Source organism: Arvicola amphibius, chromosome 3 (genome assembly GCF_903992535.2).
Source record: "Arvicola amphibius chromosome 3, mArvAmp1.2, whole genome shotgun sequence".
In the NCBI taxonomy this organism is placed as follows: Eukaryota; Metazoa; Chordata; class Mammalia; order Rodentia; family Cricetidae; genus Arvicola; species Arvicola amphibius.
In genome coordinates, this window is record NC_052049.1 from 174,984,716 (window position 1) to 175,000,241 (window position 15,526).

The window sequence follows — 15,526 nt, forward strand, 5'->3', positions numbered from 1 at the left end:
CACTGGGTGTAGAGGTCAGAGACAACCTGCAGTTTTCTCCAGCCACAGGGATCCTGAGGATCTTACTCAGCGGCCAGTGAAATGCCTTTACCCACTGAACCATCTTGCCAGAGACATTCTTTCTAAAAAGATCATGGGAAGAAGTGTGACTGCCATGGTCCGGGCCTTGCTGCCCAGTAAACATATTCACTAGTGGGGCTGGAGAGTTGGCTAAGCTGTTAAGAGCCCTTGCTCTTGCAAATGATCTAGGTTTGATTTGTAGCATCCATATGCCTCCCCAGGCATGCACACAGTATACAGACATAATACACACATGATGTGGGAGAGTCTTCTGATTATTAATGAATGAAATCAACACAAAGAAACTGCCTTGGCCCATTTAATGGGCCAGCCCTTAGGTGGGTGGAGTAGACAGAACAGGAAGAAGTAAGTGAGGTAGATGGCTCAGTCAGACGCCACGCCTCTCGCGATGAAGCTCCGGCCCAAGATGGACGTATGCTAGAATCTTCCTGGGAAGGCACCACTTTGTGGTGCTACACAGATTATTAGATATGGGTTAATCAAGATGTAAATAAGAGGACAAAACTAATGGGCCAGGCAGTGTTTAAATGAATACAGATTGTGTGTTGTTATTCTGGGACATAAGCTATAGCCAGGCGGCTGGGAGCCGGGCAGGAACACAGCCCGCAGCTCATCACTACACATACACACTCACACAAAACACCTACACATACATAAAAAAAAATCACTAGTGACCAACTCTGTGTTCCTCGAGCAAACATCCTGTCTCTTCAGACCCCACTGTGTTCCCAGTGCTAAGCCCAAGGACAGCATACCTGTGGCCAGCCAGCAGTGTGGAATGCAGCCCACCGCAGTGCTAGCGTCTCCTACCCTGCAATCCATCTCACTAACGCTGCTCACATGCCTGACAGCACAGATCAGAAAACAGACCCATTTCCAGTTTTTGTCCTGAGTTTTGTTTATAAATTTCAAGAGCCACAATGTCCTCTGCCATATGGTCTGCATCTGCTTTGGAGAGACCCAGAGAGCTTTAATGGCAGGGCTCAGGGCATTCCTACTTCAGCCCAAGGTGTTTGTAGGGAATGGTTCAATCTGTCCCCAAGGAGAGGAGAACTAAGGCTTCTCCTTCTGCAGGGGGCACTCAGAACCGCCTTCTCCCCACAGGAAGAAAAGCACTGCTAACTCTAACTGGGCCTTGCAGCCCCTGGAGGAGGAGGACAAAAGACACTTAGACACTTTGAAGGAAGACACCACACACTTTTATAATCAGAAACTTAGTTTATTCTGAATAAACCACTCAACTTTGAGCAGATGACATCGCCTCAACTTTTCTTTAAAGAAAAACAAGGATCTGGTCAGTTCATGAAAACACGTCTTTCTCTACCCTTTGCAGGGCAAAACGCCAAACAAAACCAAACCAAAAAAACCATCTCTGCCTGACCTTTAAGATGTCCCTGATAATGTTGCAAAGGACGGCCACTGAGGACGCAAAAGGAAGGTGTCCACAGGTGAAGCACTACCAGCTGTGGCTGGCAAAGCTTCCTGCAGTGCGAATGGTCAGGGTCACAGCTGATAAGTAGCATGTCAGCTGCGCAGTTCAGAAAGCGCCCAAGTGGTTCAGGTTGCAGAGTTGCAACTCTGGTCCTGTGTCACGGCAGTGCCACTGACGGAGGTCTGTGTATCAGCACAGAATGCACGTGCCACCCCTGGGCCCTGCGGTGGGAATACTCCTGGTTTACAATCAGCTCCTACTGTTATTTGGGTTCAATCGATACATACCAAACTACTTCCAATCCACCCCACAATCTCTCACTTGTCGGGGACAACATGAAGAGACAAAACCTGAGGAGGTGAAAGAGAACGTGTAGCTGGCCAAGTACCCCAAGAGTCACAGCTGTCACCTGTTTTGAAAACAACTCAATTTTATAGCTTTCCACGGTACCTAGGTAATTGTTGACTGGAGGTGAAAATGTATGAGTGTCAAAGAATCTGCATCGCAATAGTCAGATTTCTCTGCAGGCTCTCCTGAGAGTTCAAGGAGGCCCTGTCAAGTATAGACAGCTCTGCCAGTCTCAGAGGGAGGCACTGAACAAAGCCATGGAGACCCCAGAGATCACAGATCTAACGTTTCAAAGGCCCACAGGACCAGGTTCAAGACAGGAAGGACACCAGGCAAGCTGCCTGTCCCAGTGCACTTTGACCGTGCAAGGACCGGTCCTTTCCTCTGGCCAGCCCCTTCTAAAAGGAACTGAGACCACAACCAGGCATTCTCCTGGCCTTAGACTCCCAGACCCTAGAGATGGGGTCCTCTGACAACTGCAACTAGGCAAAAGGGAACATATCCCAGCCCAGAGTAGCGTCTGGCCACACTCCAGGCTAACATAAAAATAACTTGTGCAAACCTAGCTCTTGAGCCACAAGGCCCATGCCCTTGGAAGGGCCATGCTGAACTCTGACCTTGATGTCCACAAGAACGCAGTAAGACATTGTCAGACACAGCACGTGTGGGCCTGGTCAGAGTACACCATTGAATACTGGATCAAAAGGAACAACCAAAGAAAAGGGAACCTATTTGGGGAACGATTCCTTTCAAAGGTGGCTCTCTTATCTTTAGGAGACAAAAGGAAGCACCAGGCTGAACCAGCCTCCCAGTCTGGGGGTGCGAAAGCCCCAGCTCTGCTCTGCTGTGGCGTCTGGCTTGGTGGCCTAACTCAAGTAAGTCTCACATTGAAGAATAAAAGTAAGCCATATTGAGACATTGCTTGCTCTGTGCCCTTGCTGCCCAGCGAAGGCAGGAGGCATGTGAATCCCTGTGCACCATGCCTGTTATGCAGGTCAACTCAGTTCCCCACCATCTGCCACCCTTGCTCTTCCCTTGGACTCCAGCTACAGTCAAACATGATGCTGGAAAGCAGACGCCACCCCAGGGACCCTGGCAGCGCAGACGTTCTGAGGCTGGTGGCTGGGCAGCATCAGGTTACATTCTAAGTAAAATTGCTAGAGGGTATACACTCCAAAGCCAATTTATTTTCAAAAGGGCTCTGTGTTATCCTATGGTTTGCCTTTTTTTTTCTTTATAATCGTACAACCTTTGAAAATTACATAAGTTGTAATGATCTAATACTATTAATAGCCATTCAGGAAAAAAGTTCCCTCCCTCCCAACAACCATCCAGGGAGAATTTAATAAAAGTCCTTACTAGAGGCCGGTTCAACATGGCCTCTACCCTGGTAGAAACAAAAAGCAAAAAGATGAGGAGAAAACAAATTGACTAAGAGGTGTGTTGCCGGTGTCTCTCAGGAGTGGGGCCCTGGCTGTTGCCTGGGGTTGTGAAAGGCAGAGCCTGCAGCATGCAGTATGGTAGCCGGGACGCCCACAGCTACATCTTCCTCACCCCGGCACATCCTCAGCCCAGCTTAGGTGTCGTGAAAATCCTTCAGCAGGGTTCTTCTCCGCTGCTCTGCGATGTGCATTTGGTTTTCCAAGTCCTGCACAAAGGATATACAACAGGCGCTTACAAGTCCCAATGCCAAACAAGAGCAGGGGCTCTAAGTCGTCCATACAAAATTAACCTCTCACCCCCACTGCAACAGCGTTAACTGCCATCCCCATATGATCGCCTATTAATGATACCTTTCCCTTACCTGCACCAGGGCAGAAAGCACTTACCCCTCTGTCATAGCTGTCTGCACGCTCAACTTTCCACGACAGGTTTTCAATTTCAGCCTCCAGCTGAGCCTGCTGGTATTCAAACTGTATGGGCAGAGCAGGAGGGTCAGAAGGAGAGGGGCTGTAGCCGGGCAGGGCCTGCAGATGGAGGGCACATGCAGCACCTCAGGCTCGAATTAGCAACTGACAAGCCTGCCACTGTCCTCAGAGTGCCCCCTACCCTCTATGCACAGAGCTGGAGAACAGCATCCAAAGGAAGGCGAGAAACTTAAAGTCAAAGGAAAAGACTTTCCCCAAAATACTGGGACACAGATGCTGCCAAAGTGAAGTTAGAAGGGACATCCTCAAAATACCGCACTCACGCAACATTTTCCCCAGCCATCCAGCCAATCAAAAGCCTTTCAATCAGGGACGGAGCTGTGTCTCAGTTGGAGAGACACCTACCTACCTAGGATGGACAAAGCCGGACTGGGAATGGTAGCTCATGCCTGCAATCCCCACACTAAAAAGTATCACAAATTCAAGATCCTCCTTGGTTACTTAGCAAGTTTGAGGCTGCCCGAACTATAGGAAGCCATAACTCCAAAAAACCAACCAACTGACCAAACAAAGGAAACCCTTTGAAAAACCAAACAGTTTGGCCTGTGGGGTTATGCAGGCCAGAGGCTTGTACTTTTAACACTTGAGAGATAGAGACAGGAAGATTTTAAGCGAGATCCTACCTCAGAAAAAAAAGAAATGAAATTCTTTGACTTAGTAACTATATACTTGAGGAGTAAAATGTTACGCATGAAGACTTTCCTCGGTCTTATTGGTGACAGTGAAAATGGAAACAATTGTCACCACGAGTGCTGGGATTAAAGGCGTGCGCCACCACCGCCTGACCCGTATTTTCTTTCTTTCTTTTTTTTTTTTTTTAAGATTTATTTATTATGTATACAACATTCTGCCTCTATGTATGCCCACATGCCAGAAGAGGGCCCCAGATCTCATTACAGAATTATTCATTATATATACAATGTTCTACCTGCATGTAGCCTGCACACCAAATGAGGGCATAAGATTCCTTTAAAGATGGTTGTGAGCCACCATGTGGTTGCTGAGAATTGAACTTAGGACTTCTAGAAGAGCAGCCAGGGCTCTTAACCTCTGAGCTATCTCTCCAGCCCCGATTTTGTTGTTTGTGGAAAGATACCATTATGTAGCCTAGGACGGACCAAAACTCACAATCCTTCTGTATCTGTATTGCTAGAACTATAGGTGTATACAACAATGCCTGACACTGTGTTTTTCTGGTGCTGGGATGGAATCCAGGAAGCCAGGCAGATGCTCTTCCACAAAGCCGTATTTCCATAACATTAATTTTAAAGGCTAGAAAATGTTAACATGATTTATTTTTTCCTGGTGGGATAATGAATAATAATATAAATGCTATGTTTTCCACATTTAAGTGATATAGAAAATTTACTTTATCAACAGCAGAAACAAGCATATTTAAAAGGAAGAACTAAAGGAATAAAATGGCAAGTATAATGGGAGAATGTGCATGGTATGGCCACTGGCTATCCAAGAGGTCTGTTTTACAGATGTCCAGAGCAGAGAAGAAATCTTACATAAGACACAGTCTGGGAGGCTGGAGATGGCTCAGTGGTTAAGAGCATTGCCTGCTCTTCCAAAGGTCCTGAGTTCAATTCCCGGCAACCACATGGTGGCTCACAACCATCTGTAAAAGAGGTCTGGTGCCCTCTTCTAGCCTGCAGACATATACACAGACAGAATATTGTATACATAATAAATAAATATTAAAAAAAAGACAGTCTGATTGTGTTCTCCCAAGACCCTCTTCACTTGTCAAGTACTGGTAGGAACGGCCCCTCCAGAGCTACAGAGAAAAGCAGAAGGACAGCTTGGCTTACCAGCTTCTTTCTAGGACCAGACTCCATGTAGTACGCATATGGATAGGTGTATTGCAAGGTGTATCGACACTGTAATAGGAAAGAAAAAAAGCACCTGTACCTTTCTGGCCCACATTACAATTCATATCCAACCATGTAAATGGGGACTCTAGACATGAGGCCAAACCAGAGATGATCCATTACAGGAAGACACAGGGAAAAATGAAACCACAGAACCACCATGCTTAAACTGTCTACTACCACCAGATGCCTCATGATTTTAGTTGGACATTAAAACATTAAAACATATGTATCAATCATCCATTTTCCTTTCAGTTATCCAGAGATCAGACAAAGGAGAAAAAGACTAATTTTCACTGTTGGCAGGAGGCAGTAAAACCATTCAGAAATCCTGTGGACATCTAGCAAAGGGCAGGGACTTCTGGTATATTCAGCACAGGGAAATGTGCACCCATAAATGTGCATGCAGAGCTATGCAGGGTACCAAACTCCCCCCCCCTTCAGAGGTGGCTTCTCACCCTAATGTTTTCAGCGAACAAGGACAAGGTTGGGACTCAGTGATGGAGAAGTGAAACGGGAGATACCTTGGCCAACAGCTTAGCAGCGTTCTGCAGGTATTGCCAGTCAATCCACGTCCCCAGATTGTTCATAACCCTCTCCTGAATCTTCTCATGAATCCGTTGGTATGTTTGTGCCTCAAGCTGCAAACTTTTATTGTGGTTTTCCCACTAAACAGCAGAGGAAGAAGGAAAAACATACAGGAGTCCCAGAAACATATAAAGATCAACACAGGGCCGGGTGGTGGTGGCGCACGCCTTTAATCCCAGCACTCGGGAGGCAGAGGCAGGCGGATCTCTGTGAGTTCGAGACCAGCCTGGTCTACAAGAGCTAGTTCCAGGACAGGCTCCAAAGCCACAGAGAAACCCTGTCTCGAAAAACAAAAAACAAAACAAAACAACAACAACAAAAAAAAACAAAAACAAAAAAATAAAGATCAACACAGAAATTTAGGACAAACACCCTGGCTGGTAGGCCATGCCCACGGACGTCTCTATCTTATGGAAGAGACTGACCAAAATCTATCGTTCGGCTAAGGTAATGCTAGGTCCTTCCCTGTGCAGTTGTCCTGCATGACTGAAAAGCCACATTTGCCAAGAGGCGATGCTCAGGAGGCAGGTGCAGGAGCTCCATTCATGGCTTCCATATGCACACGGCATCCCAATGATGTCCCCTTAGCAGTTCAGAGGAAAGACCTACTCTGGAAGGGCAGGGATATGAGACACCTACCCTCTCAAAGTAGAACAAGTACTTCTTGAGGGCCTCCCTGGCCTGGGCTTGCTGACTCTGGTTGACGATGTCAGGGTTCTCCTTGTACCGACTGCACTCATAATACTCACTGCCATGCGTCTTCCAATCTCCTAGACACATCCAGCAGAAGTCTGCACAGAACAGAGGGTGGGTCATTCACCTTCATAAGACAATCACACACTCCTCTAAGGCATAGGCAGGGGAGTAGGAGGAAGAGTTAACCTGAGCAGAGCTCGCTCTCTCCCTCCCCTCCCCCCTCCCCGGGGACTGACCTCAGACTGCCATGCCTGTGTTGCAGCAATGACATCACTTACTGAGAGCTATCTTTCCCACCCTTTCCAAAATGTGTATTAGTATAAAATCTCTATCTAATCAATAGTTCAATGCAGTTTCCACACTGAGGAAGGCAAGAAGAAAAGAATCTGAAGTATGCTATGTTGGGCTGGGAGATGGCTTAGTAGTTAAGAGCACTGACTACTCTTCCACAGGACCCGGGCTCAATTCCCAGCACCCACTTGGCAGCTCACAACTGTCTGTAACTCTAAGAGACACCCTCACACATACATACATGCAGGCAAAGCACCAATGTGCATAAAATAAAAATAAATTATAAAAAAATACTCTGCTTAAAAGGTATGCTATGCATTCAAATAACAACTGGCATCTAATAGAGAGAGGTTACCCACAATTTTGTTAGGTGTTCAAGATCTGTCTATGTTCTGTTCTGTTTCTGCCAGCAAACCTTTAGAGAAAAATCCTGTTTCCCAGGATTTACACTTTATCCTGGGCACTGACTTTCCACAAAGAGTTGTTAGGACATCTAGAGAAGGAAGGCCAAACGCAGACAGCCACAGTTACTCAACTCCTGCTTCCCAGAAGCCCTCTTCCATCAGTGGCTACATTGTCCCTTCCTTCATCAGTTAAGCTTGTTTTAAGGGATAACACATTGCTTAGGGTTGCTCCAGTAAGTGACAAAATTAAATAGCAAACTGGCTGTTGAGAGACAAGATGAGGCTTCTCAGGTATTAGAAATATGTCATATAGTCTGCACTTTTCTTTCTGTTCTTTTTGGTTTTCAAGAAAAGATTTTTCCATGGAGTCCTGGCTGTCCTGGAACTCAGAGATTCGCCTGCCTCTGCATCCTGACTCCCACTCTTCTTTAAACAACACACATGTGCAATGCCCTGCTCGGTCCTGATGGTGGAGACCGAATCAGAAGTCCTTCTGGAAACTGCTCTGGAAGAACTGATTTTTAGTACCATGGCAAAACCATGGACAACCTTTTCTAAAAGACATCTCTTATGGTATCTTAGATAATCAATTTTATTGATATCTGTCTGTTTTGGCAAAAAGAATAGAAGACACTAAAACCTTCAACTGAGTGTTTTGGTACATGCCTATAACTACACATCGACAAGAGGGCAGTGGAATTATATATAAAAGAAAGCTCATCTGCCCCCCCCACAAAAAAAATATAAACTTGCACTTATGCCAGTTAGAATAGCTTTTTTTTTTTTTTTTTTTTTTTTTTTTTTTTTTTTTTTTGGTTTCTGTGTGTAATAGTCCTTGCTGTACTGGAACTAGCTTTTATAGACCAGGCTGGCCTTGAACTCACAGGCATCCATTTGCTTCTGCCTCCCAAGTGCTGGGATAAAAGATGTGTGCCACAGCCACCCAGCTAGCATAGTCTTAAGTGACGGGGGCTCCCCTGTGTTTTGCTGTTTCATCACAAAAGAACTCACTAATCAGTAATAGAAATCAAAGCACAAGAAACATAGACCATGCTCCTGGACCGGAGACCAGGTCTGCGACTCACCGTGCTTACACTTGGAGCATTGCTGTCAGAGAGAAGAGAAGAGAAGAGAACACATTAAGGAAGAATACTCTGACCAAGGGCTCCATATCACACATGCAGACGCTGTCTGCTTCTGCTCACCATGTGATTGCAGCCTCCGTTCTTCTCAATGCAGATGTTGCACTTGGGACACTGAGGAGACAGAAGGGTGCCATTAGGCTTACACATCAGCCCAGCTCTAAGAAAAATTACACAATACTCCAGGCCCCCGTGCCCTGTAGCTCATCGCAAGCACTTCTGGGAGGTGGGAGTCTCACTTAAATGTGGCAGGTCGCTGAGGCTGGAATAGCAATTCAAGGAAATGAGGTCAGCATGTTTGGCTCTGAGATAATCTGAGTACCAGCTGAGCCCCACTAAGTCTTCTACCACCTGTCCTTGCTGTAGCACCACTCAGATGAAGCCCAGGCTAATGCAGCAGAAAGCCTGCCTGATGGGAGGATGGCCACCATGGATGAGGTCCTGCTGAGCTTACTTGGACGCTGGCTTCCAGAAGAGGGTGTGGAAAACACCTGAGAACACCTCTCACTTGGACTAAACTAACACGGAGCCCCCACTAGGGTGATTTGGTCTATGTAGAGGCCTGAGTGCATCAGTGAGGTACTGCACAATGGATTCTGCCCTAAGGGAAAGCTTTAATGAATACTGACAATCTCTGGGTTTGTATTACAGTCATGTTATTTATGAGCTAGGTCAATTAATCACTCTACGCCTAGGGCTATCAAAACTTGGTACAGTTTAAAAAAAAAAAAATCAGGGATTTCCTAATTAGCTCTCCCTATGGTCAAACTTCTGTAAGTATTTTGGAATTTTATTGAAATAAGTACATCTGGGGCTGGAGATGGCTGAGCAGTTAACAGCACTTGCTGTGCTTGCAGAGGACCTGGTTAGGTTCAATTTCTAGTACCACAGAATGGATCAAAATTACCCGTAACTCTAGTTCTAGCACATCCAACAAGCATGTATGTGGTGCACATCCATGTATTCAGGCAGAAATACATACAAATAAAATTAAAAAATTTTATTATTATTTGTTTTTATTTTGAGACAGGGGCTGGCCTTAAAGTTATAGAGATCCATCTGCCTCTGTCTCTGTGCAAGGACTAAAGGTGTGGGCAACTATGTCCAGCACTAAAAAATAATTTAAAAAATGCATCTAAGGATGAAAAATTGATAAGCTCTACTAAGTATGGTTGAGTGTCCAAGTTTCCAACAAGCTCCTGGGCTAGTGCTCTGCTCTCAGATGTCCAACCTTCAGGGCACTATTTAGGGAAGTCCCATCACAGGTACCATGTAGTCCTTACATCTTTAGTGTGAGCACTAATGTAGTTAGCCGTTTCAGAGTCGTCTGCACACTTCGTAAGCCATTTCCGGATTGTGGCGCAGTCTGTGGGGGCGTGATACATCTGTCGACACTTGAAACTTAAAATTGAAAAAGAAACACATTCAAATATTCACCAAATCAGGGTCTTGTGTTTTAAATTGTCCTCTTGTTTGTGCTTAACAGATCCTGAATTAAAGCTCTGGGTAAAAATCACTTCTTGAGGTCTTAGGGGCGTTATTCACCCAGGATTATAATGAAGCACATTATAAATGTTTTTTCAACTGGAGCCTGTTACATGCTCAATAGGTTCACATGAAGTTTCTCCTTCAATATCTTGAATGGAATTAACCCTTCCCGAAAGGAGTCAAATGGAGTCCAGCTTCTTCCCCACCCTCCTTTGAGGTGCATTATGAACTCAAGGCCTTGCACTTTACTATGAAGCTACATTTCGTGTCCAGAGCCCAGGTTTGTATGTGTACCCCCAACCCTTGCAACAGGGTCTCATATATCCCAGGCTGGCGCCCAAAATAATCTTTCTGCATCTACTTCCTGAGTACTAGCATTACAGGCATGAGCCAAACATGCCTGGTTTATGTGGTACAGGAGCTCAAACCCAAGGCTCTATGTGCAGCGCAAGCACTCGACCAGCTGAGCTCCATCTCTGGCCATAAGCTCAGCATTTGGAAGGCCAAGAACGTAGAAGGCATGCTGAGGATACTTCGCTCAGGTGTAAGGTAGAACTGAAACTTTTGGGAGTTTCCCTACACCTTCTGGCCAGATGTGCAGAAGGATGCACGAATGCCAAGAATTTATCAAATCCGAGCGGTCTTATTATATCTGACAACTAGAACTCGCATTCCAATCTCCTTTTGTATAAGCCAACACTAAGGTCCACAGGCAGACAGCGGACATGTGCTTTTGGGAAAGAAGCTCAGAGTGTGAGAAAAAGGTGTAGAGCAACTGTTCAGTTTTCACCTCGTGGTGGACGGAGTCCCTCACTGTCCTGAAAGGCAGAGAACATACACACCCATGTACTGTGTGCTTTCTCTGCATCTAGACCACCAATCTTCCACGGAGGTGCAATTAGGACACACCTAGATTTAAATTACAGCTCTGCTATTTTCTAGTAGGTTTATTTACCTTGTAGCTTTATTTCCTCACCTAGATGGTAACAGGCAATCTCGCAGTTATGATATGTAGGGAAAACAGCTGAACAGTGCTTGTCACCTGGAAAGAATCTGTTATGTTTTGGCTATGCCCATGGAATTGACTGAATGGGGAGTACCTCAGATGTAGAATTCACCCATAAATCACAGTTTTATAAAAGGTAGCAAGTACCAGCAGGGTGGCATATGAAGTCAATACCAGCTCTTCAGGGGTGGATCTTTCTAACTTTTAGGATAGCCTGGTCTACAAAGTAAGATCCAGGATAGCCAAAGTTACATAACAAGGCTCTGTCTCAGAACAAAACAAGACAAACAAAAAAGTTAGCTAAAGAGGTTTGGAGTGCTTGCCTAGTATGCACATGGGCCTGAGGTCAACCCCTAGCACCACATAAACTGAGCATGGTGATGCTGTCTGGAATCCCAGCGTTGTGGAAATAGAGGGAAGATGATTAGATGTTCAAGCATATTCCTTAGGAACCCGCACTTCCTTGACTCCAAAGACTGTTCATTTATCAAAATACTCTGAGGAACACAAAATACTGGGCCACATGGACCGGAAAACTCTCCTAGAACAGATATGCATCTCTCCCAGCCCCGTCGTGCTCTTTGGAGGAAGATGGGCCACGAACCCAGGACTTCTTAGCACTCTCCCTCTTACCAGAAGACCTCGTTGCATCGATTGCACTGCACCCGGCGAGCTCTAGGCTCCTGTACCCGAATAACCATGGGGCAGTCTGCACCGGGGCACAGCTGGAGCTGGTAATGGCTCTGTGGACACAAGGGAAATGATGAGGATGTCTTCTAGCTGCCTCAACAGACTGTCCAAGGGCATCTGTTCTCCCTGCTGACAGCGTGTATCAAAAGACTAAAACTTAGGAAGCTTAAAACAGGTAGCCACTAATTTCAAGTTATTAAATAAGGAGGTACCTGTAGGCTGGGTGCAGACACGTGTGTCTGTAACTTCAACTACTTTGTTACTTGGAAGACTAAGGCAAAAGGACTGCTTTGAACCCAGGTAGCTTAGTCAAGACCTGGTCAATATAGGGAAAACATGTCTCAGGAAGAAATGTTTTGATGTGGACTGGATGAGAACACATCCCAGTTACCTATGCACCTGACAGCTCAGAGACTCAAAGGTGCCCAGTAATCTACCGAAGGCAACGAAGTATCCAAAAAATAAGGCTAAGCCATGAAGGTGACTCAGGCCTTCAATGCCAGTACTTGGGAGGCAGAGGCAGGTGAATTTCTTAAGAGTTCAGGGCCAGCCTGGCCTAGAGTTCCAGGATAGCTGGGCTACAAAGAGAAATCCTGTCTTGAAAAACCAAACCAAACCAACCAGACAAATAAAAAACAAAAAACAAAACAACAAAAAAAGAATAAGGCTTTGTGCGTATCCTGAATGTGCACAAGACAACAACCTATCTAATAAGCTTTTAAACTAAGTAATGAATGACAAAGATAAAGTTAAATTGCACAAAATCTGTAAAACTGACAGGTAGCCTAAATAGGGAAAGGAATCTAAAATTAACCACACTGCAATCATGAACAAGTTTTCAAATTGCTAAAAAGCAAAACAAAAGTCCTTATCTGGGTTAAGTGTACAGAAAACCATGTGAAATAGCAACTCGTGAGCTGTGCCAGGCCTGTGCTCGACCCTCACATAAGATGGCTGGCTCAGCTTGTTTAATCAACTGTGTATACTTTAGGACAACTGTCCATATTATGGAAATGAAAACCAAGACTCAGGGCTGGAGAGATGTCTCAGTGGTTAAGAGCACTGACTGCTTTTCCAGAGGACCTGGCTTCCACTCCACATGGCAAATTGTCCGTAATTCCAGTTCCAGAGGACTCCACATCCACGGCAAAATACCAAATGCACGCGTACACACACACACACACACACACACACACACACACACACACAAATGCAAATAAGAAAAAAAACAAGATTTAGATAAATTAATGAGCAAGTGGTCTCATAACAAGGAAGTAACAGATCTGGCATTTACATAGCGGTTTTTCTGACTCCTAAGCCAAGACTCATGTGACTCACCACCCACCATGTAATGGCAGCTGTGATTATACTGTGTACGGTAGGCTCATGAAGACAGAGGGCAGAACAGGGCTGCTCGTACCTCCACATAGTCCCTAAAGAGGTAGCGCCTGTATTTATCTCTCAATTCTTCATTGGGAAGCAAGGGAAATACAAAGTCCTCTGGTGTTCGGAGTGGACAATCCTGAGCCATGCACGAGACTCCTGTTGACCAAAGATAATGTGATGGATAACCATACTGCAGATGACACAACACTTACCTACAAAGTTCAACCAACAAATTCTAATTTCATAGAGGAATGCTGTCCAAAGTATTTATCAAGAACATATTCAAAGAGAGAAATTACATGTTTTCATAATAATGTAACAAAGATTGTGCCCAATTACCCATAGATCAGCCCAAGCACCACTAAATAATATTACAGGGCTGGATGTAGTGGCTCACACCTTTAATACCAATCCCAGCATTGGAAAGACAAAGGCAGAGGCAGAGGGATCATGTGGTTGCTGAGTGTTGAACTCAGGACCTCTGGAAGAGCAGTCAGTACTCTTAACTTGAGCCATCTCTCCAGCCCTATACTGACATTTTTATGTTTTCTTTTTTGAGGGGCTAGGTGGGGAGGGGACTCTTTCATGTAGTCCAAGCTAGTCTCAAACTTGTTATCTAGCTAAGGCTGGCCTTGAACTCCTGATGCTTCTGCTTCTTCCTCCCAAATGTTGGGATCACAGACCTGTACCATCATACATACCCAGGTTAACATACTGAGATTCAGCAGGTAACAATGAATATGGTTTTAATTAGTCTGAATATTATGTCACAGAACAACAAATGCTTCTGTAGCTGGTAATAAATTCTGATATAGGTTATACTGCCCAAACAGTAAAGGGAATCAAGCCATGAAAGGAAGCTCAAAGGACAGTTCTTTTAAACGTGAGAAAATCACACTTGTACTCACACCAATATCTGTAAGACCTTTAATTCCCTCACATTACTGGAGACCACAGAAACCGCTACTATTGACTGATGCACTGAACTACCTGTTCTAACTATAAAACCCTTTTAATCACAGAGGAAAGGTTGTTTAAGGAAAAACACACAGCGAAAGACAAATACTTTAAGGCTAGAGCGAAGATTTAGCAGTTAAAAGCATTTGTTGCTCTTGCAGAAGAACTACTCCCAAAACCCACCCGATGATCACTACAAACTTTAAAACTAGTTCCAGCGACCTCTACAAGCACCAACCACACATATGCTACATAGAGCTACATGCAGACAAAACACATAAAATAAAATTGAATAAATAAAATGAAGAGGCCTAGTTAAGTTCAGTGTAGACTCACCCACACCAACACCATCCTTGACAAGCACGGAGCAATGCTGCTCCCAGCAGCTTCGACAGAACTGATGTTGGCAGGCCAGAGAGAGTAGGTTTTCCTTCCGCACAAACTGCATACACACTGCACAGTGGTGTGGGGGATGGGCGGTGGGGACAGAGAGGGGGAGAGAGAGAGAGAGAGAGAGAGAGAGAGAGAGAGAGAGAGAGAGAGAGAGACATAAGCCAAGGCCTCTCACAAAAATTAAGCCATAAAAGTTCTGAAAGGCTGACTTGTAAAGGTTCTCACAGCCCACACTGCAGTTTGTTCAAGGGCAGAGGATTTTCCATAGAAATATAACCAAGTCAAGAAACAGACTAGCTCCTGGGGTCCTTGGATACTTGGCAGAGGACCTGGGTTAGGTTCCCAACAACCACATGGCAGCTCACGCCCATCTGCAGCTCCAGTTTCAGAGGATTTGGTGCCTTCCATTGGCCTCCATTCCTACCAGGCTCGCATGAAGTGCATGTGTATACATGCAGGCAAAACACTCATATATGTAGAATAAAATAAATAAATTTGCTTAAAAAAAAAATCAGGCAGAGGTGGCACATGCCTTTATTCCTAGCATTACGAGGCAAAGGCAGGTAGATCTCATGACAGCCTGGTCTACACAGTAAGACCCTCACAAAATAAATAAATAAAGATTATTTAAAAAAAAACTCATAAAGGATTATTAAAACAAAACAAACAAAAACAAACACAAAACAAAGCTGGTGTTAACACTGTCAGATACAGAGACACTCACATGTTTGGATGGATTGGGCTGAACTCGAGCCTCAACAAGCAGCTGAGCAGAATTAGCCCTGTACCTGAAAACAAAGGCAGAGATAGAGAGAATCA

General features: G+C 45.0%; 1 protein-coding gene across 5 annotated transcripts in view; it reads right to left on the reverse strand.

Moving 5' to 3' along the window:
• Positions 1-1,279: 1,279 nt before the first annotated feature.
• The window catches only part of Arih2 (ariadne RBR E3 ubiquitin protein ligase 2), a 55,099-nt gene continuing 40,852 nt past the window's right edge, over positions 1,280-15,526 (reverse strand). For 4 of the 5 annotated variants that reach the window (XM_038322027.1, XM_038322025.1, XM_038322024.1 and 1 more), the window contains 12 exons: positions 15,433-15,495; positions 14,651-14,802; positions 13,392-13,513; positions 11,915-12,024; positions 10,071-10,188; positions 8,851-8,901; positions 8,731-8,752; positions 6,894-7,045; positions 6,191-6,334; positions 5,607-5,675; positions 3,691-3,828; positions 1,280-3,509 (listed from right to left, as the gene is read on the reverse strand). In XM_038322027.1, coding sequence (XP_038177955.1) covers positions 3,438-3,509; positions 3,691-3,828; positions 5,607-5,675; positions 6,191-6,334; positions 6,894-7,045; positions 8,731-8,752; positions 8,851-8,901; positions 10,071-10,188; positions 11,915-12,024; positions 13,392-13,513; positions 14,651-14,802; positions 15,433-15,495 — 1,213 coding nt within the window. In that variant the 3' untranslated portion in view covers positions 1,280-3,437. The remainder of the gene's footprint in view (positions 3,510-3,690; positions 3,829-5,606; positions 5,676-6,190; positions 6,335-6,893; positions 7,046-8,730; positions 8,753-8,850; positions 8,902-10,070; positions 10,189-11,914; positions 12,025-13,391; positions 13,514-14,650; positions 14,803-15,432; positions 15,496-15,526) is intronic. The other variant, XM_038322028.1, reaches the window with a different exon arrangement.